Here is a 21021-nt window from a genome sequence, read left to right as displayed (position 1 = left end):
TAAGAGGCAGAAACCTCGAGCAGAACCAGACTCTAAACTACTGCAGCCAAAGATGGGATACAATAATATTAGCCAATTACATGTCAGGAGGATACATAAAAAATGAATTGATTACAGTATATACAGTTGGCGTAAGTTCTTTTATACAAGTTGGATTTTGTTCTCATATATTTCAGGTATTGTATGAGCATATGCGCATTTTGTATATTAGCAGGTAGCATTGCGTCAGTAATCCGAGCATTTCTGTCTTTCCTTTTTCTTCTCGTGCCTGGTGGGGAAGTTGATGGGAAAGAAATATGTTCTTGTTTTAGGATGACTTATTGGCCAAGTGACTTTCTGGATGAAGCAATAACTCACTGCTGATTAGGAGAAACGTGATTCTTAAATTCTGTTCCAATTCAACACTTCCACACCAGAAATTGGCCCCAGTTTTCTGATTAGAGCCCATGTGTTTTTCCATTAAAAATCTTTGAGTAGCTTTAAGGACTAGTTAAAGATTAAATGACATGTTGTGACTTGACAGAGACAGTTTATGATTTTTTTTTCTTTCTGTTTTGTACTCAACAGCAGCAGGAGCCGTCATTTCTGACCCTGTCAGCTCTCTGTGCGCTTCACTCACAGAGTTGCTCTTTGAAAAGACAGAGCTTGTGTTTTTGTCTAAATGTCAATGCATCAGCTCTGTTCTGGGGAGGCAGTGATGCTCTTTACACACAAACACACTCACAAACACAAGCAGCAAAGCCTGTAAGCACACAACGTAACATCCAGGCACATACACAACATACACACAAATGTTGGACAAACACACCAGCACACACATGGAAAGAGGGATGCACGCAGAAATCCTGGCTCCAAAGCATTTCTCAGCCAGAACTGCCAGTTTCATGAGGCAGAGCTAATTCACTGTACATTTTTGGAATCCGCCTCTCTTTTCTCTCCTCCAGCTCTCCTCTCTTTTATTCTCTCTCCTCATTCTCCTCTCATCTCTCTTCCTAATTCGTTAATATCCTCATCCACTGCCTCTGCCTCCCTCTTTCACTGTGACATTTTGCCTCATTCTCTTCTCCCTCCTCCTCTCCCTTTTCGGTTCTATTCTCCTCCATTTGATCCACCTTCTCTATCAATGCTGCTTTGTACATTACTCCTTCTGCCCTCCTGGGTCTGCTTTTTTTGGGGGTATTGGCAAGGTGTGATCACTTTTACACATCAAAGTCTGTTTACAGATCTTGGGGAGTGCTACCGCAAATGTGAAAAAAAGTTGTATACAGAACAACTAAAACACCAGAGTAATTTCAGTCTAAAAAACATTTTAGTGCTCGTCAGTATAGTTCGTCTTGTGCCTGCACTGATTCCATTATAGTGTGGGAATAAACAGGAGGAGAACAGAGCTATGAGAGGTTCTTATTTTCTTCTCCCTCTCATTTCACCCTCAACACCCTCTCATTGAGTTCTCTTCAATCACTCTCTCTCTGTTTTCTGTGTTTTTCTCTCCATCTTTCCTCAGCCCCCCCCCCCCCCCCCACACACACACTGGAAGACTTTCCCTATTCTCTCCTTTCCTCGCTCTAAGCCCTCTGCTAAACCTTCCTCAAGATTTTTCCTCCAACTTCATTTCTAGCATCCGTCTGATCGTGTCTTTTCCTTCGCCCCGCGGGATGAGCCAGCAATCTCCCCTACCCATAATGCTCCTGTCCACGGGAGAAGTGCCTGCTGCACTTCAAAGTACACACTTCAGCACTTCAAAGGCTGCAGTCTCTCTCATACTAAAAACCAAGGCCAGATCAATTAAATCCTAATAATAACCAGCAGCCCCCCACCACTGAGGATGAGGTTCAAATCTGGGTACACACGGCGATGTCAGCTGAATAGAAGTGCAGCTTTGGGTGTGATGGTAAAGTCACATTAATAGGCAAGAACACAGAGACCAGCTCAGTTCAGTTTTCAAATTTCATTTATTTTTAAGTTATTCAGCAGCAAAAAAAACGAAGTCACTCTGATAGATATTGGGGGTGGTAACCTGCAACAAACTGTGTTTTAGTTTATGTAAGAATAACTAGTGTTCAGTCGTTGTAACAACTTTATTATCCATGTAAAATTGTTTCATTAAACAATGATCAGTAGTTTACTTTGCTTTTGCTGTGACTTCAGCTATAACACATTTTAAACACTGATTAACAATACATATAGAAATACTCCAGTACAAGTACTCGTCCTACATTGAAAATGTCCCTTAAGTAAAAGCACATAATTGTTCTCAGCAAAATTTGTGAGAGAAAACTATGTTCTGCTACACAAATTTGTATACATTTTTTGTATGTTTTCTTTGTGAAATATTGGACACTTTTACCTCTTTGGGCCTCGACCAGTTATTATAATCTACCATCTAAGAAGTTTGGGGTGGGGATTTTTGGTGGCACAGCTAACAACTCATAGACATCTGAAACATGACAAGCAGCCCTAACCAGACAAGGTGTTTTTTTTTTGGTTCTGCTTTTCTCTTTTTTTCTGATATCAATCGCGTGCAGTATTTCCAACACACAAATCATTAATGATGGACAGCAGACAGGGAGCGAAGGAGGAGAGAAATAGAAGAAGAGAGCAGAAAGAGCAAGCAGCCAAACATTCAAAATATACCTGCCCCCAAAACTCACACAGTGTTGTTTTGGGTTGTTAGTGTAAAAATAATTAGCATGTCAAGAAACCAGCAAGCCAAGGAGGATGGAAGACACAAATTATGATATGTTGAAAGTGAATTATATATGACAATGCTCAGTGTTTGATTGGTTCTGAAAATATTTTATGGAAATTACTTTTTTTTTTCTTCTAATTTTTACAGTTCAAGAAAAGAAAACACAAAGTTTTGGAAGTTTTCAGTTTGACAGGATGTCCATTTTGGGCAATTAGGTTTTACTCAATTATATTAAATAATAACTAATTAATATTAAAGTCCCCCCCCCCCCCCCCCCCCTTTTAACAAATGGAAACCGATAGCAGATTAACTGATCAAGTCTCAATGGTTTATCATACATTTTGGCTATTTAAATTATTATTGTTATTATTATTATTATGAGATGACGTCATAAGTCGTGGGCTGTACTCGACCAATAGTAGTATGTTCTATACCCAGTACAAAACTGGGTCCATGGGCGGGGTTTCACACACACACACACACACACTGATAATGTGAGGGATCCTGGGAAACTGAGTTCAATGGCTCTCCCTTGTCTACAGAACAGAGAAGCATGCGGTTTCAGCCACCATTTTGAGTCTGGTAAATGTATCCATTCTCAGATGAAGCAAACGTAAAGTTGGGACTTTAAATGAACCCGACTGAAACTTCAAATGATGTTTGGCAATTGATGCTGACTGCTAGAACAGGTTAGAAAAACAAAATAAACACAGGAGAGTCAGGCATCCCAAAACCATTCTAGGTCTTGAGGGTGAAACGGGAGAGGTTCACGAAGACAGATCGAAGTCATCTTGTTTACCTCCACTGTATCCAACACAGCCCTCAACCATGTCCCCTCGAAATTATGTTCATGCTCTCCTAATTTGCAACACCAAATTTGTACTGAAAGAAATGTAAATGCCACCCAGATTATGGTTCGTGTGAATGTATCTGCAAAGACGCAAATGTTCATACTGTATCTGCAAAATGTTAACTGACAACATATTTCATTTGTTTACCCTATAGTATCATGGCAACTAAAGTCTGATTAACCTTTTTGTAGTTTTATAGTAATTTCCAACACAGCATTTGGTACATATATGAAACTATCATCATCATCAGAACCTGTCTCTGTCCACTTCGGCTGACTAACACCTCTTCCTCTGGTTCATCCTCTTGTTTTGTTCATCTCCTCTCCCCACTGCCCCCACTTCAAGACGGATACATTAGACTCAGCAGGGAGCCACATTACTTGAGGCTGAGCTGAATTACTGTGTGTGTGCATGCACTCCTGCCTGTACGGTGTCACCCACTTCCCCATTTTACCTCTCCTCCAACCAGTGGGCTTCTCTTCTCCCGTTCCCTCCTCCTCTTCCTCCTTCTGCTTGTCATCTTCTCTCTCCTTCTGATTAGCCTTCAGCTACACAAGCCCCCTCCATTTTGCATTGATGTGAATCATGTGATTACGTGTGTGTAAGTATGAGTGTATGTGTGGTGCAGTAGAGTGCTGCCTAAAGCATCAGCCAGTGCTAGGGAAGTGTGTGCTCAAGCAGAACAATGGCATTCTGGGTAAAAATAGCCCTGTTGGAGGGAGAGAAAATCAGACAGAGAGTGACAGCAGAGAGAAGAGAGGGAGGCTAAGAGCTCAGAATAAGGGGAAAGGTAGAAGTAGTTAAGAGAGGAAAGAGAGAAACTATAGGTGCAAAGTGTAATAGGAAAACATAAAAAAGGATGAGAATGACTCAGACCAGAAGGGAAGTAGAGAAGCTTTGGCACAAGAGAAGTATCCTGCTAAATATTTTAAATGTAGGGAGTGAGTGAGTTCACACAATCGCACCATGGTTATGAGTCTAATCATATGTAATATTTGATTATATTTGGGATATGATGTTTACATTGACTAGGGCTGACTGAATATCATTATATTTTACAATATGGTAAATGTATGCAAAATCAAATACACAATCATCAAATTGATGTTCATTGCAATTAACTTCATTCCACTGTTATGCATCAGATTCTAATAGTTATTTTATGCCTGATTTCAGTGACTTTTTATCCTCTCTCATTAGGTTGGACAGAGTTATTATGTTTGGTGATTTTATTATTCATAATGATAACGTTTCTTCCAGCTGATTTTCCTAATAATAATGAGTCTTTTAATTTTATTCAACACGTGTCTGGCGGGTCATGCATTGGACCTTGTTTTTACGCTTGGTTTAAATATTGATTATTTTTGCTCTGAGTACCACTGACCTCTGAGATGTCTAGCAGGGCTAGCATCCCCTCTTCTACTCTCCCTTCTGCTTATCCAACTTGGCCATCAATTTTGGACTGCCTCTCTTGTATCTCTCTGCAAGAGATTTGGTGGGCAGTATGAAACCTTCCTCAAGCCCTGTAGATATTTTACCAACGTCCATGCTTAAAAATGTTCTTGGGTCTATTATAAATAACTCCCTGCAATCTGGTTGTGCCACAGCTTATTTCAAACATACAGTTGTTCAGCCTCCTCTTCCATTTTAGAAACATTGCCAAACTTGTGTCTGTTGTATCACAACCTGAGATAGAGATGATCACTCTTGCTTTTATATCATCCTGGCTAGACTACTGCAATTCCCTTTTCACCAGCCTCAGCAAGTCGTCCAATGGTCCAGAACGCTGCAGCAAGGCTGTTGACCACGTCCAGCAGGACGACTCATGTCACACCCATTTTATCTTCAGGTTCAGGTTTCATTTTAAGGTTCCTTCTTTTCACATATAGAGCCCTGCATGGTCAGGCATGTGTAGAACCTGCTCCATCCATTAGGTCACTTACTGGTTATCTCACGCTCTCAACTGAAAAAAAAGGTGACCATGCTTTTGAAGTGGTGGCTCCAACAATGTGGAACACCATTCCTATAGACTAAGCATAACTAAGCACCTTTAAAAAGCAGCTGAAGACTCATTTATTCAAATTAGCCTTGGAGATCTTTTGTTAGTCTTTTCCGCCACAGTTGATTTCGATGCTCATTTTCTGACCCTAACCCTCTTTTTGACAGTCCTGGTATTCAAGCCAGCAACATTTCATTCAAAAGATTACTGTATTTGCTCTTTCAAGTGTATTCTTATGAAATATTCCCTCTCTGATTTTGTTATAGTACCCAATAGTGCCTTTCGTCCCAGGTTAGTGTAGCAGCTTTCAAACCTTAAAACAGCCTATTCAAAGCATTTACAATGAGCTTGAAGGAAGATTTTGGAATTTGAGAAGTTATAACAAAATAAGGGAGGGTCATGAAATTGACCACATTATAGCAATAATATAATAACAAAACATTTCTGTACTATTGTGGAAAACAGGCTGGTTGTCATTAACTGTTTTGGTCCTTTCTGTGTTTCAGAAAAAGGAGTGGTTATGTCTCAACTGCCAGACCCAGCGGCTGATGTCCGGAGGCGGTCCTGATGATCCTCTTCCTCTATTATCTCATCCGTCTCCCAAGCACCAGCCAATGGGCCAGGTGCCAACCAGTCAGCAAAGCCCTCTCCACAAACCCACCAATCAGCAGGGGCCCAGGCCAGTCCAGTCCCAGACGCAGAAACCCCATGCAGGAACTGGTGGTAGCCGGCCATTTGTGCCCACTGCTGCCAAACAACCGACCGACACCAAGACCACAACACCAGCTATGGCACCAGTACCAACCACAGAGACCCAGAAACAGCCGAAACCCACAGAGGATAAGTCCAAGACCGAATCTGAGAACCAAACTGCCAAAGAGCCCAAACCCTCCCAGAAGAAAGGAGAGCAGATCATACCAATAAAGGATATTAAAAAGTCCAGGCACTACGATGTAAGTTGGATTTTTTTGTAACATTGCTTTAGTCCAGTGTACTACTCTGTATGTTAAGATATGGAAAAGGACCAAAATTTTATCAAAAAAATAATGCACTAAAAGAGATGCAATGAAAGGAAAATACAAAAGAAAATTTGGCTGATTTTCAGTGAATATTCTGTGGAAACCATAAAGAGTAACATACAGGCCTATGTACCAAAATGGCTATTGTTGTGTGACCTTTTTAGAGTATGTTTATAGGTCAAGTGAGTATGCATGGCTGTTTCAGCGTGTCCCTGCTTAACATTCATACAGTTTTTCCATCAAGCTTAATGAGCTTAATGGACACTCCTGCTTTTGTTCAGCACCAGATATGTGTAGTCTACAGGATTTTGCCCATGTTGGACCTCCAAACACCTCACATTCCTTGCAGTCAAGATATGAGAAAAGGTAAATGACAACAAGGTTGTAATCCAGATTACATTTATATAGACTACGTGACAGGAAGAAAGCACACAGTGAAGGAAGTAAACTCTTACACACAGTTATTGGAGTCATCTTGTCCTGTGGGACTGCACTGCACATCTGTACCGATGTTTAAATGTATACTTATTGTATGAACAGACCCAAGATATTTTAACGTTCCTCACTGTAAAACCTGAACATAAATCTGACCAGACGTTGTGAAGGCAGCTGGTCAACGGTAGGATCTAATGTGATGGTTTCTTTTACAATTTAAAGAGCAAAAGTCCTGCTCCCCTTCCCAGCTACCCTCTGTTTCACTGATTATTATTTCAGAAAAGGTGAAACATGTTCTTGGGATTTTCTGTAAATATTCTGTGAAATCAGAATATTCGAGTACACTAGATTGCCAAATTTGAATACTTTGTAAATTAAGGAAGAATTCTTCATTTTATTTCAGCAGTATTTTCTTAGCATTCAAAAAAACATATACCATAATGCTATGCCATTGGGACATATAGGAGTTGTAATTGTTGATGGCATTCAAAATAATTGTTGTTTTTTCTACTAAAAATTTAAATTGTTCAAATTGTACCAACTTGTACAGCAGTAGATACCCATTTATCTTGAAATAAGATTGAAACAAAGGCTAGGTTAGCCTAATAATCAGACTCAAGTGCCATAAAAGAAATATGTTGATTAAAGAGTTGATATTTCTGTTAGAAACTATGAATGTATCATGAATGTATCAAACTAGCTAGCTAGCTATGTAGGAAGATAGTATCCCCATTCTTCTTACTGGTCAGCCTTCAGTGAGCACAACACCACACCTATTTGAATCGCTGATATTGTAGATGTTGTCAACAATTCATAGGTCTGGAACAAGGCTAAGTGGGGAGAAGGTTCAGGTCAATAAAAAAACAGGCTGAAAACTTCAAAACTAGACCCAACACTAAACTGTTGACTTCAGTATTATAGTCCACTTGCACATTTGAAAAACGGCAAACATTACTGTCCCTAGCAGAATCAGACCTAGGATTTACATAAAAGTGATGCATGTGATACATGGACCATGTGACCTGGGGTGTTTGTGTTGTCTGACACCTGCTCACAAAACGCTGAGGCTGCAATTGGCAGCATTTACGGACTGCCGTGGGGAGAGAGAGAGAGAGAGAGAGAGAGAGAGTGAGAGAGGAACACAGAGGGAATGAAATAATGCCTTTTCTTACTCAGCAGCAGCCATTGCTCCTGCTAAAATATTTACAAAGATTGGCTGCTTTGGACCATTTCAAAGGCTCAGACCCTTCCCATTTTGGGAGCTGCCAAGAATTTAATGTGCAGAGAGCTCAAAATAAAGTATTCTCTGAAGTAATGTCACCATCGTAAGAGGTTTTCGAGAAAAGAATTCTATAATTTTTACCTATTTTGTGTTGTTTCCTCCATCCCCCTTTCATTTACCAGGTTAGTCCCTTTGAGATTATGATTTAGCATGTTATTAACAACTGAGACAGAGCCATTGATGAATGACTTTTGAGTAGTTTTTATGTTTGGGTCATATTAACCTCACAATCTTACTGACATTTTCTCAGTCCTAAAAAACACAGTTTGACAAACCAATTCCCATCAATGGCTCCAAAAATTATAAGCCACTTTATGATAACTGTTTAATTGTGTCATTTGACTTAATGCTGTCATTTATTATATTATTTGAGATTTACCTTTTAATAAAATCAGACCATACTCTGAATGTTTTTGATCAAGTTTTATTGTTGCATCATACTTTATCTTTTATTACATATTTGAATTGTAACCACATTTTAATGAAAAGGATATTTATTTAGGATTTTGTTTAAAGGGCAGACATAGCTGTTAGGGTAGCTAATATGTAATATGGTTTATACAGTTTTGGAAATAGGAAGGGCAAATGTCTACATTTTTTACTTTAACTACTTGTAACTGTTTTCCTGTATAATTCAACATCGATGGTCTAATTGAATAACAACCTCAAGCCTGTTCTCTTACATGTTCTCTGTGAATTCAGTCGTGTCACTTTGTCTTTGTTCTAACTTTTTTACGGGATACATTGTAATCAATTTTGGCCCACATATCTAATGAGCTCATTTACAACTCTGATTTCTTTTTAAAAACGTCTCATCAAATGAAAAAGTATAATTTCTGTTATGGGATTTTAGGTTTCGTATGAACCAAAACTAAAGACCTTTTTAGTTGTTGTCTCAGTGGAATTAAAAATATTTTTATTACAATATACCAAGAAATGTTTTTTATAGGCCTCCAAACTTTCAAACCTAAGAGAACCATACTTTCATCCATTCCTGTTTCAAATTAAGAATATATATATATACATATATATTTTCTGTTTACTCAGGTTGTCTTTGTCTTATATTCAATTGTATTGTATTTGAATATCTGAAACAATTAAGTGTATGCAAATGGAAGAGATCAGGAAGGGGGTGAATACTTTTTAACGGCACTGTATCTAATATATAATGTATATATTTCATACCTAAAAATCAGAATATAAATATATGTGGGCTTAAATTGTATGCATACTGATGTGCTTATCCAGCATCAACAAATTATCCTAGATTCCACAAATCTAATGCATGTTTCTTTCTACTTCCCTCTATAGGATACAAAAAACAACAGCACCCATGACTTGTCACGCAGCCCTCAGAGCCTCAGTGACACCGGCTACTCCTCTGATGGCATCTCCAGCTCCCAAAGTGAAATCACAGGCCTAATCCAGGAAGAGGAGATGAAGCTGAGTGAGAGGGGGATCAGTGGGCGGGGCTCCCCACCAAGCCCTTCTGAAATCACCAAGCTAGAAAGCTCCATGAGGCCTTTGCTGGAGAAAAGCCTTTCTGAAGAGAAAGTGGACAGAAGGGGGAGAAAGCACAGAGACAGAGATTTGGATGACAGAGGAAAGCAGCGCCCACGCTCCCTGTCAATCCCACCTGATGCATACGACTCTGATGAGGAACTAGAAGATGTACTGGAGGAAGAAGAGGATGGAGGAGACTGGGAAGGTAAACGGAAGGAAGGGAAGGAGGAGAAAAAGGAGAAGAAAAAGAAGGAAAAAGAGGCCGAGCCCACAGAGATGACAGATGAGGAGTTTATGAGGAGACAAATAATGGAGATGAGCGCTGATGAAGAAAATGAGGAGGAGGAGGAGGAGGAGAAGGAAGAGGAAGACGAGGAAGATGAGGAAGACGAAGGATATGGCTACCAGAAACCCAAGAAAAGCCATCATAAGCACATCATCTCTGACTCAGGGAAAGAGAAGAGACGTCTTCAGCACCACTCCAGCAGTTTTGAGGAGGAAACTAAAAGCTCTACCGATGTTTATAAAGGCTCAGTGGAGGAGGGTGAGGAAGACGTGATGGCCTCGCAAGGAGGCCTGAGGCGCTTCAAAACTATTGAACTCAATAACACCAGTAGCTACAGCCGAGACATGGAGCTGAGCAATGAAAATGACTTGAGCCTTGACCGGGAGCCAGAGCTAGAGATGGAGAGCCTGACAGGATCTCCTGAGGAGCGTTCTAGGGGTGACTACTCCTCCACTCTGCCAGCCACTTCATCCTCATATGGCTCAGGCCAGTCTCCTACTTCCATCTCATCAATGGAGGAGGACAGTGACAGTAGCCCCAGCAGGAGGCAAAGGTTGGAAGAGGCCAAGCAGCAGAGGAAAGCACGCCACCGCTCCCACGGCCCTCTCCTTCCCACCATTGAAGACTCTTCAGAGGAGGATGAGCTGAGAGAGGAAGAGGAACTTCTGAGAGAGCAGGAGAAGATGAGGGAGGTGGAACAACAGAGAATTAGGAGCACAGCACGAAAGACCAAGAGGGATAAGGAGGAGCTGAGGGCTCAGAGGCGCAGAGAGAGGTCCAAGACGCCACCTAGCAATCTCTCACCTATTGAAGATGCTTCTCCAACAGAAGAGCTGAGACAAGCTGCAGAAATGGAAGAGCTCCATCGTTCTTCTGCTTCTGAATATTCCCCTCAGAGTCTGGACTCAGAGGCTGAGGGATACGAATCCAAACTTTACAAGTCAGGCAGTGAGTACAATCTGCCAACCTTCATGTCTCTCTACTCACCAATAGAGAAATCAACAACTACAACAACCACTACAGCTTCTTCAACCCCCAAACCATTAAAGAGTGCTGAGGAGGTTTATGAGGAGATGATGAGGAAGGCAGAGATGCTTCAAAAACAACAGAAACAGCAGCAACAACATGGAAGACACGGGCAGTACTACGAGGAGGACGTTAATGGACAAGGTTATGATGATGAGTATGAATATGCACGAGATCAAACAGGATATGACAATGAAGCAGCAGAGACAGAAACAGATATTTATGAGGAGATCCGACAAACATCTCAGAACATCACCAAGATGCAGCAGGCCACCGATGAGCAAGTAGAGATAGAGATTGAGAGCTCCTACCCAGACAAACAGCTCCTAGACACAGGCCCAGCCTTTGCTAAGCTACTGGAGCAAAGCAATGCTCTCTTAACTCCAGGGACCAGCCCCACCCAGATCTCAGCTCCTGTCTCCTTTGCTGAGACTGGAGGACGGATTCCTGATGTCCGAGTAACACAGCACTTCTCTGCAAAGGATGGACACAAAGACAGGATCAAAAGCCAAGCAGGAAAGAATGGAATAACTCCAACAGTGGCTGCCACCACCATTGCAGCTTATGGAGTGTATGCCAGAGATGCAGTGACTATTTCTCAGACTAGTTCAAGCCACACTATGACATCTACTCAATCTGGTATATATGGTCGACACACGGGAAGTCCTGCCACATCCTCAGCTACAGTGTCAAGTGTATGCAGCAAGATTGCAGAGATTACCCAGGCCTACAGTCAAAGAGAAGTGATCACCAGAAGGGTAGGGGAGTCCAGGGGTGTCCAAGTGCGAGACAGTTCAACATCTTCTACTGAGAGAATAATTGAGCCACATTCTCCCAAGTATACTACTTATTACAGGAGCACCAGTCCTCCTCTTTCTCCATCGCCACCACCACAGAGTCCCACCCGTTCACCATCCAGAAGGGCTACAGCTGAGTTCTCTACACAGACTTTCAATTCAGCATTACGAATGGAGTCAGCTGGATCTGGGCCTACATCTCCAGGGATGGCTCAGGGAACCCAAACATCACATCGATCGGTTTCCCCACGGCTCTATCGACAGCAGTCTTCCCAGGATGCCCCCTACTCCCCACCTCTAAGCCCAGCTAGGCCAATGACAGTCAACACTGCTACTTCTCCCCTGTCTTCGCCTACCCATTTTAGCCGCCAATCAACATTTGACACTTACTCCCCATGTGCCAGCCCTCCAGACACGCCACCTTACCAACAGTCTCCTACACGCAGCTTCTATCGAACTCAAAGAGTGGAGAAGGTAAATGTGGGAACAAGTATGGTCACAACAGCCAGCACTTACACAAGAGGGTCCATGTCAATGGATAACATCTCCCTCTGTCGAATATCTACAGTCCCAGGTACTTCTAGGGTAGAGCAGGGCCAAATGATCCAAGGTGGAAGTGTTGTAGACCTCAGAACAGCCACCAAATCTGCTCCTATTATCATGACTGACCAGGGAATGGATCTCACCTCCTTGGCCACTGAAAGCAGGAAATACCATGGTGGACCAGAGGATAGCAGACATTCAACAATTGTACAGCCACTTATTATGAACCTTAACACCCAGGTGACCACCACACCAACTACTGTCAGTGTCACTGTGGCTGCTTCTATGTTCATGACCCAGCCCAAACAGCCAACAGTCTATGGTGATCCCCATCAAAACCGAGTGGATCTGGGTCATGGTATGGGTACAGCCGTGTGTCTTTCCCAGAACAAACCACCAATTTCACCTCCAACTGACCCATCAATACCAAAAATTGATGCCAAACTGGAAGATCTCAGTGTCCAACAGAAAGAGTTACAAAAACAACAAGAGAAGTTGCAGAAGCAACAAGAGCTCCTGGAGCAGCAGTTGCAGCAGCACCATCAAATGCAACAGCAGCAGCAACAGGCATCTGCTTTGGCCAGGTACAACCTTACTGGCCAGATCTCACCTTTACTGAAAAAAGACTTGGTAGTCAGCCAGAATAGCACTGCCTCAGTTGTGGTCAGTGCTGTATCACCAGTAATTAACCCTGAGCTGTATGGCACTGGTCCCATTGAGCTGAAAGGGAAGCCAAGTCCTCCTGGTTTGATGTCAGGAGGTAAATCACCACATACCCTGATAGTGCAGATGGACGGAGGGCCAGAGCAGGCCAGGGCAGTAACTCAGCTGGTGACGGTAGAAGAAGGACAGGATGCTATGGATCTGGAAGGAGGCCAAATTAAACCTGACAACCAACCAGCTTGCTGTGATGTTGTTTACCGACTTCCATTTGGTGGAAGCTGTGTTGGGGGTTCTGAGAAAGAGGGCATAAGGCCTCCATCTGCCCCAGCTCTCACCTGCGAGTCTGACCAAGAAAAACAACCCGGAAATTATCACGAGTATTCAATGGATGGACGTAAGGCCTACACATTACTTTTCCCTGGTAGGCTACAGCCTTCAATGTCTGACACAAACCTAGCCGAAGCTGGGCTACAGTCCTACCATTCTAAACTAGAACCACACCTCCAAGCCTCAGGAGAACTTGCCATGGATTTAACTGCTATGAAACAGGGCTATGGAGGGTATATGGGGATGCAGTATGGATCCTATACAGATTTACGGCATGGAGGAGACATCACAGCCCAAACACTGCCTATAAGGAGATATAATTCCTTGTCTAACATTAGTTCAGACTATGGTTACTCTGCTCGTGATATTGCTAGCTTCCAAGAAGCTAACTTGGCTCAGTACAGTGCTACAACTGCCAGGGAGATAAGCCGAATGTGTGCGGCACTCAATTCCATAGATCGGTATGGAAGCAACCCAGACTTGATGCAGTTTGGCAGTTTGGGGAGAGGAACTGGGCCTGGGACCTCAAGACTAGGCATGAGACAAAATCTCCTCTTTGGACTAGATGGGAAACCAATCTCCCACAGTCAAGCGCTAACCAACCTTATCAATGCCAGGCAGGCCAGTCTCAGAGCCATGTACCCTGCTGCTGTTAGGTCCTCTGATGGGATGATCTATTCCACCATTCAAACCCCCATCGCTTCTACACTTCCCATCACAACACAGCCTGCCTCTGTTCTTCCCCCGCTACTGAGGGGGGTCTACAGGCCATACCCCTCTGCCAACATGACACCTGTGCCCCTATCCAGTCTTAGCAGGCTACCAATGAGCCCCAGAATGCCAGCTCCAGTCCATTACCCAGCACCAGGTCTTCTCCAAACAACGTCAACTACAGCCACTACTGCTGCTGCTGCAACAACTTCAGCACCAGTAAGTGCCCCAGTGTCTGTTTCCATGACTACTAGTTTTACAGTGCAGGATGAACCAGTTTACATTGGTAAAGGTGCCATAGTGACCTCCTCATCATCAGAGGTCACCTCAGTAAAAGGAACAGTTGTCATACCAATGGAGCCACAGCAGCAGCCAATAAATTTGTCCCAGGCACACCTGAACAGTCAAAAACAACAACAACAGCAACAGGTGACAACTGCTCAGCAGCCGCAACAGCCTTCTCCTGCAGCCCATGTGTACCCACCCTCAGCTTCTTCACACAATCATGGCTACACCCAACCTCCAGTGGGCCCCTCTGCCCCCGCCAGTGGCTCACCCATTCCAGGGGGTCTTCCTCCCTTCCCTCCACCAGGTGCCATACACAAGGAGGATGAAACAGAGGCAGAAAGGCTGCATCGGCAGCAGGAGCAGCTCCTACAGATGGAGAGGGAGCGCGTGGAGCTGGAGAAACTCCGGCAACTACGCCTGCAAGAGGAGCTGGAACGGGAAAGGATAGAGCTGAAGCTGCACAGGGAGAAGGAGCAGATACTGGTGCAGAGAGAGTTACAGGAGCTGCAGAGCATCAAGGAACAGGTAGAGGGACAAACAGGAGACGGAATGGAGAGTTTGATAGTTGTCCTGTTTGATGTTTTGTGGTTGTTGGTTTTGCTTTCTATTTTGGTTTGTGTTGTGGTGGAGTTACTTGTGGTGTATCTTATTGAGTTATTATCTTTTTATATTATTCGGGCCAGAGCACTTTGGCCTTGCCCGGGCAAGGAACCTATTGTTTTTGAAGAGATCATCATCATCAAGGCTTAACCTCAAGACATGTGTGATGCTAAATAACTTTTGAGCTTTCGTGGAATGTGGGTCTTGGGTTTGGGTGTGGCAATATGGCTTAATAGCGCCCCCTACAAAATTTCAACAAAGTAGGCCTTGAGGCATGTTTCACATGAACATGTACAAAATTTGGTAGGCATATGTAATATGCCCAGACTTACAAAAAAAACCTTGATGCCATGCCCTACATGCAACAGGAAATCAGCCATTTTGAATTTAGTGTGCAATTTTAGGCGCTCTGCTTTTACAAACTTGCAATCTTACAGGAGTCACCTCAAATTCTGTTCAGTGAAGACTTTCACGATGCCAATTGGCAAAGATTTTGAGTTTTCATGGAGCGCCGTTGCCATTGCGAGGTGAACAATTTGCATGTTTTGCTGTGAAACAGGAAGCTGTTGTAACTTGACTTGACATTTCCCAATCCACCCCAAAATCCACAGGCTTGATAAGAGTCCAGACCTGAAGACATCTACATGTCAGTACTGAGTATTAGTCATAGCACCACCTACTGGCAACATGAAGCAGTACTTGCAACAGGAAGCAAGCCATATGCGACAAACATAATTAGATTTACATCTAATTTTCATTGTGGGGTCTACACTTCATCACACATCATTCAAGTTGAATAAAATTTACATTTTGTGGACCACACTTTACTTTGGCAACATAACGCCAAAATTGGTGCATGTTCTCTAGCACCACATAGTGGACACAGGAAGTGATATTTAACTCCGCAGTGTTCGAAAGTCATGAAGATTCAGAGCCGTGTCAGTCGGCCTCCAGTAACAAGAGCACAGCTTGAACTCCTCCGAGTCGCACGTGGATGCAAGGGCCAGTTCAACGCTGCCTGCAGCTTTAATTTAAATTTTTTTGTTCTTTCAATGTCACATATTTAATGTGAAACCACTAAATGGACCTGCCCTACAAGATAAAGTACATCATTCCCCCAAAAACAAACAAATTTAACATACAATATACATTTATGCATATTTTTCAATGCATGTCTCCTGTCACTTCCTCAAAAATGCATATATGTAACAAACTGTGACAGTTTTATTAAAGATTTTTGGACAAAGTGACCATTCCCTTCAGAAGATGGTGTTAAAATTCTGTCATTGTTAGAGAAAATGCTATTTCATGTAATGATTGATGGTACTGATTTTATTGTTCAAAGAAATGCTTGCATCCTGCATTACAAAAATATAGTTCTATAGTCTGCATGCTGTGTTCTTCACTACTGATATTTTTATATGAAGTGTGCATGAACATACCTGTTGTATGTATGTGTGATAGAAACCGATGATGCTCAAATTTTGTTTGTAAAGTGGTTTCATGTTCCATTTGTTGGTCTGATTTGTGCACTTTTCTTAGCTCCTAAATCCTTGTGAAGATGTTTGAACAGTTAACAGAAGGGATAACATGACAATTTTCTTCTTTTTTGATAGAACAAGCAGTTGAAAATCTTTCAAGTTAACTCTGTTAAACAGGTGTGGAAGCCTTCCTTAATGAGAATGAACTAGAGATGGAATGTTTAATATGCATCTCATAACCTACAGTATAAGCAAAAACCCTATCTCCTTATTTGCACCGGCCTGTCATTTATGCAACAACAAAGATGCATTAAATATTTTCTTATGAGCATTATATGACTGGCAACAGCAATTATCAGTACATGCTGCAATTGATTTATGTTGCGCTTCCATTCTTGGTTTTTGCTATACATAGAAGTTTGATTAACTTGGAACCAATTTCAAAACTAATCCATCCTTCTTCCATCGTTTATTTTCCTTGATTTATGATTTCTTCTCCTCTCAACCCGTCCTCTCTCACCTCTCTATTGTGCAATGCTTCTCCATACTTTTTTCTCATCTTCTCTCTCTCTCTTTTTGCCGACGTGTGCTTCTTTATGTTTCCCTTTCCACCAACATTTTTTAGGTTCTACAGCAGCAGCAACAAGAACGTGAGAAACAACTTGTTCTCCAGAGGGAGCAGCTGGCCCAGCAGAAGTCCCAGCTAGACCAGATCCAGTCTTTACAGCAGCAGCTCCAGCAGCAGCTTGTAGAGCAGAAGAGACAGAAAGCAGCTGCTGCAGCTCAAGGCATGCAGGTGAGTGAAGAAGACAGGCAGATGGCGTTTAAGTGATGTGACAAACTCTAGATTTATGGCATGAAGAGTGCAAAATACAGAGGACGCATGCCACAAGAAGCTCTCACTAATACATTTTTGGCCTGCCTGACACCTGCCTGCACATGCCTGAACCCTGGCATAGACCCCCCGGGGATCAATAAAGCATTTTTGATTCTGATTCTGATAGACTTGTCTGTAAAATCAATTGACGAATAAAATCAGAATCAGAATCAGAAATACTTTATTGATCCCCGGGGGGAAATTATGCAGTTACCGGTGCTCCCATTCAAGAGTAGAAAGTAGCATAAATTTAGAAATAAGAGTATGTACAAAAATAAGAAATAGAAAATAAAAAATATACACATTTACAATATTTAAGTGAAAAATAAAAGTAAAAAATATATATACAATAACAATGCGTATATATATATATTGCACTGGTGAAATGTAAAGAATAAATAATGAGGTAGACACCACCATCAGAGAGTCCAACTCCACCCCCACAACGTCACTGGCCTTGTGGATCAGTTTGTTGAGTCTGCTGGAGTCTGCCACCCTCAGCCTGCTGCTCCAGTATGCAACAGCATAGAGGATGGCACTGGCCACCACAGACTCATAGAACATCCAAATTCAGTGTGCAAAATAATTATGATGTGCTTTCTAAAAATGATCAGTGTAACTGCTAACTGAATTGACTTCTCAAGCTACACCTCATAATGTTTGCATATATGTCTGCACTCAGCCAGTTCTTTGGTGGGCCTCTGTGATCTTGATATGAGGTGCAATTTCAAAGCCTATTCTGTCTCAATTAAATCAATGATGGGTGAGGGGGTAAAACAACTAATAATAAACTTGAAACAATCCTTTTTTTTCTTAAGCTGGATGTGGATGGACAGCCCCTGCATCCCTACTTTGATTCTCAGATGGGCTCCCGTTCCCTACCCAACTCGTCATCAGAGATGTGTCTGAGGAGCCAGGATGAGCACATGGAGACCAGGAGCAACATGAGGAAACACAGCTCCATGACCAGGCTGAGCAGGGACAGCTTGGAGGGAGATGGCGTGGTGTTTTACAGCTCACACCGCAGGATCGTGGACAGCTGTGTGCAGACAGACGATGAAGATGGGGAGGAGAGGTAGAAATGTGTTTGTGTGTGTGTGTGTGTTGGTGGGTGGAGTGAGTGAGTGGACAGATACATAGATATGTGTTAAGTGAGTGTAGGCGGATGTGGGTGTAGATGTGTGTGTGTGTGTGTGTGTGTGTGTTTATCAGGCAAGGATTACATTGATAGTCTTCCTATTTACTTTCCATCTTTTTGTATTTAGAAAACAAGACACAAGCTGAGATGCAGATGCAGATTTTATGAATAATTTATAAACAACGTCATACAGAATACAGATACCACATTTCTGAGAGTTTCAAAGCCAAAAAGCATTGTATTGTGTACAGTGTAAGCACTATATAATCCAGTATTGGTAAATGTTCAAACTCTTGTCTCAAACTCTTGACTTGTTGTCTGAGGACGTGTTTTTATGTTAGCTTCCTCAGCATATCAGTAGTGTTACCCTGTTTTTCCCACAATCCCACAAAAAAAATAACTGTGGTAATTATTGCTGTACAAATCGGTACTGGCAGGTACCCAAAAAGTATTTTATTGTTATGTACAAAATATTTATATGTAATATGCATGCCGTAACATAAAGCATTATTGTTTCTTCTTTATTGTTTTCTTCTTCTCTTCATCACCAGGTACATGATGCGCCATCGCACGAGGAGGCGTGGTCGCAGCGTTGACTGCTCCGTCCAGACAGATGACGACGAAGACAATGCTGAGACGGAGCAGCCAGTCCGTCGAAGACGTTCCCGTTTCTCCCGGCACTCTGAGTCCAGTGCCACTGGCAGCAGTGCTGCCGTCACTACCGCCACAGCTACTGACACCAAAACCGACACTCCCAAGATGGTATCCTCTAGTATCGCCATCCAGACCATCAGGGAAATGTCCTGCCAGACTGAAGTGGAGCACCTAGGAAGAGTTTCTCCAGCAATCCATGTGACAGTATCAGACCCAAATAAAGTAGAGATTGTGCACTACATCTCTGGACCTGAGCGGACGCAAAAAGGACAGTCTCTAGCATGCCAGACTGATCCAGAAACCCAGTCGCAGGGTGTTGTTGCTCCCCAGCTCAGTGTACCAACCACAGTCAGTCCATATTCTTCTACAAGTACAGGAATGCAACAATCTAGTTCTGTCGACCTTCTGACCCAGCAACGCATTGCAGCAAACGCAGCCAAGTTCGAGCGACGACGCCCAGACCCGCTCGACATCAACTACCAGCCTCACAACCATCTCCACAACGAGTCCATCTCCAGCATCATCCGGCAGCAGCAAACAGCCCCCAAGTCCCCACAAGTGCTCTACTCTCCTGTCTCCCCGGTGTCCCCTCACCGTCTGCTGGAAACTTCTCTGTCCAGCGAGAGGCTGAACAAGGCCCATGTCACACCTCAGCAGAAGTCCTACACAGCTGAGTCCCCCCAGCGACACCCCTCTGTGCCCCGACCCATCAAGAGCACCCAAAGGTCTATGTCAGACCCCAAGCCCCTCAGCCCCACCACAGACGAGCACACTAAGGCGAGGCTGTCCCTCTATCAACAACAAGCCCTCCAGAGCCAGGTAAAGTCACTTAAAACATGCTAACACAGGCAATAACACACATTGAAAGATACATGTATAATTGTAGAAAATTAAGCAATTAAAATCAATTCAGGACACAGTCTAGATAAGATAGGTGTCCAGTTAAAAATCTCTTGAGATTGGCACTCAAGTGATGTATTGTCCAAAAACGTATTTTGAACTGTACACTACACTCTTATGCAATGCTTACCTGGGCAGGCATTTCAGTTGTAAGCCATCTTCACTATAAAAACAAAGCAATGAATAGATGGTGCTTTATTGTATGTAAGCAACAGGCCAAGGTCTAGTGCCAACCAACAACAACAATTATTATTCAGTTACAGTTACAGAAGTTGCAGTACTGGACAGCTACTGTGATTAAGTGTAGCTGCAGAAAAAGGATAAATTTGCTTCCATAGTACTTCAGTGGTTTTAGGGCTATCAACAGAATAAAAACTATTTCCTAGATAATGTTTTAAAACCTTGGACAGGGCCCCAGCACAAGTTTACACAGTCATTATCCTCTAGTCAATAGTTTGACACACTTTTATATTGTTCAATGGAGTCAAAACCTACCAAAGGCATTATTACTGAATGGCCTCAATATAACTTTGATGAAACCATTCCTTTCATTCCACTTTGCCCCAGTTTTTTTTCGTGAGAGCTATGAATATTTCATGTGAATGCTATGATGACTAATTTCCTTTGTTGTGGATTTTCAGATGTTACTATTGTCTTGTTTTGTACATCTGTTAGGGCATACAGACTTTATTAAGTCCACCCCATTCCCAACTTGAAATAAGTGACACCTACTCTTATGAAACAATAGCTGCCACGACAGTGGAATACAAAGTTGAATCCAATGTTGAGCTTTCATGAGGTCTTCAGGGCCTTTATTATAGAAACCTCTGGTGAAGGAAGGCACCAGATAAAGCAATTAACTATATCCTGGCAAAATGGATTAACTTGGGGGAACAAATGAAACCATCCAAGTGATTGAAAACCTTAACATTAACCAGTTAAATTGAATTAA

The 21021-nt window shown here is 42.5% G+C and overlaps 1 protein-coding gene across 1 annotated transcript in view; it reads left to right on the top strand.

Annotated features, from left to right (window-relative positions):
• Positions 1 to 21021, top strand: part of bsna (bassoon presynaptic cytomatrix protein a) — a 122061-nt gene that overhangs the window by 83360 nt on the left and 17680 nt on the right. The window contains exons 6-11 of the mRNA XM_070910281.1: positions 6046 to 6492; positions 9587 to 14944; positions 16636 to 16677; positions 17126 to 17296; positions 18196 to 18452; positions 19067 to 19988. Coding sequence (XP_070766382.1) covers positions 6046 to 6492; positions 9587 to 14944; positions 16636 to 16677; positions 17126 to 17296; positions 18196 to 18452; positions 19067 to 19988 — 7197 coding nt within the window. The remainder of the gene's footprint in view (positions 1 to 6045; positions 6493 to 9586; positions 14945 to 16635; positions 16678 to 17125; positions 17297 to 18195; positions 18453 to 19066; positions 19989 to 21021) is intronic.

Source organism: Enoplosus armatus, chromosome 8 (assembly GCF_043641665.1).
Source record: "Enoplosus armatus isolate fEnoArm2 chromosome 8, fEnoArm2.hap1, whole genome shotgun sequence".
NCBI classification, from domain to species: domain Eukaryota; kingdom Metazoa; phylum Chordata; class Actinopteri; order Centrarchiformes; family Enoplosidae; genus Enoplosus; species Enoplosus armatus.
This window is presented reverse-complemented; position numbering and strand designations above follow the sequence as displayed.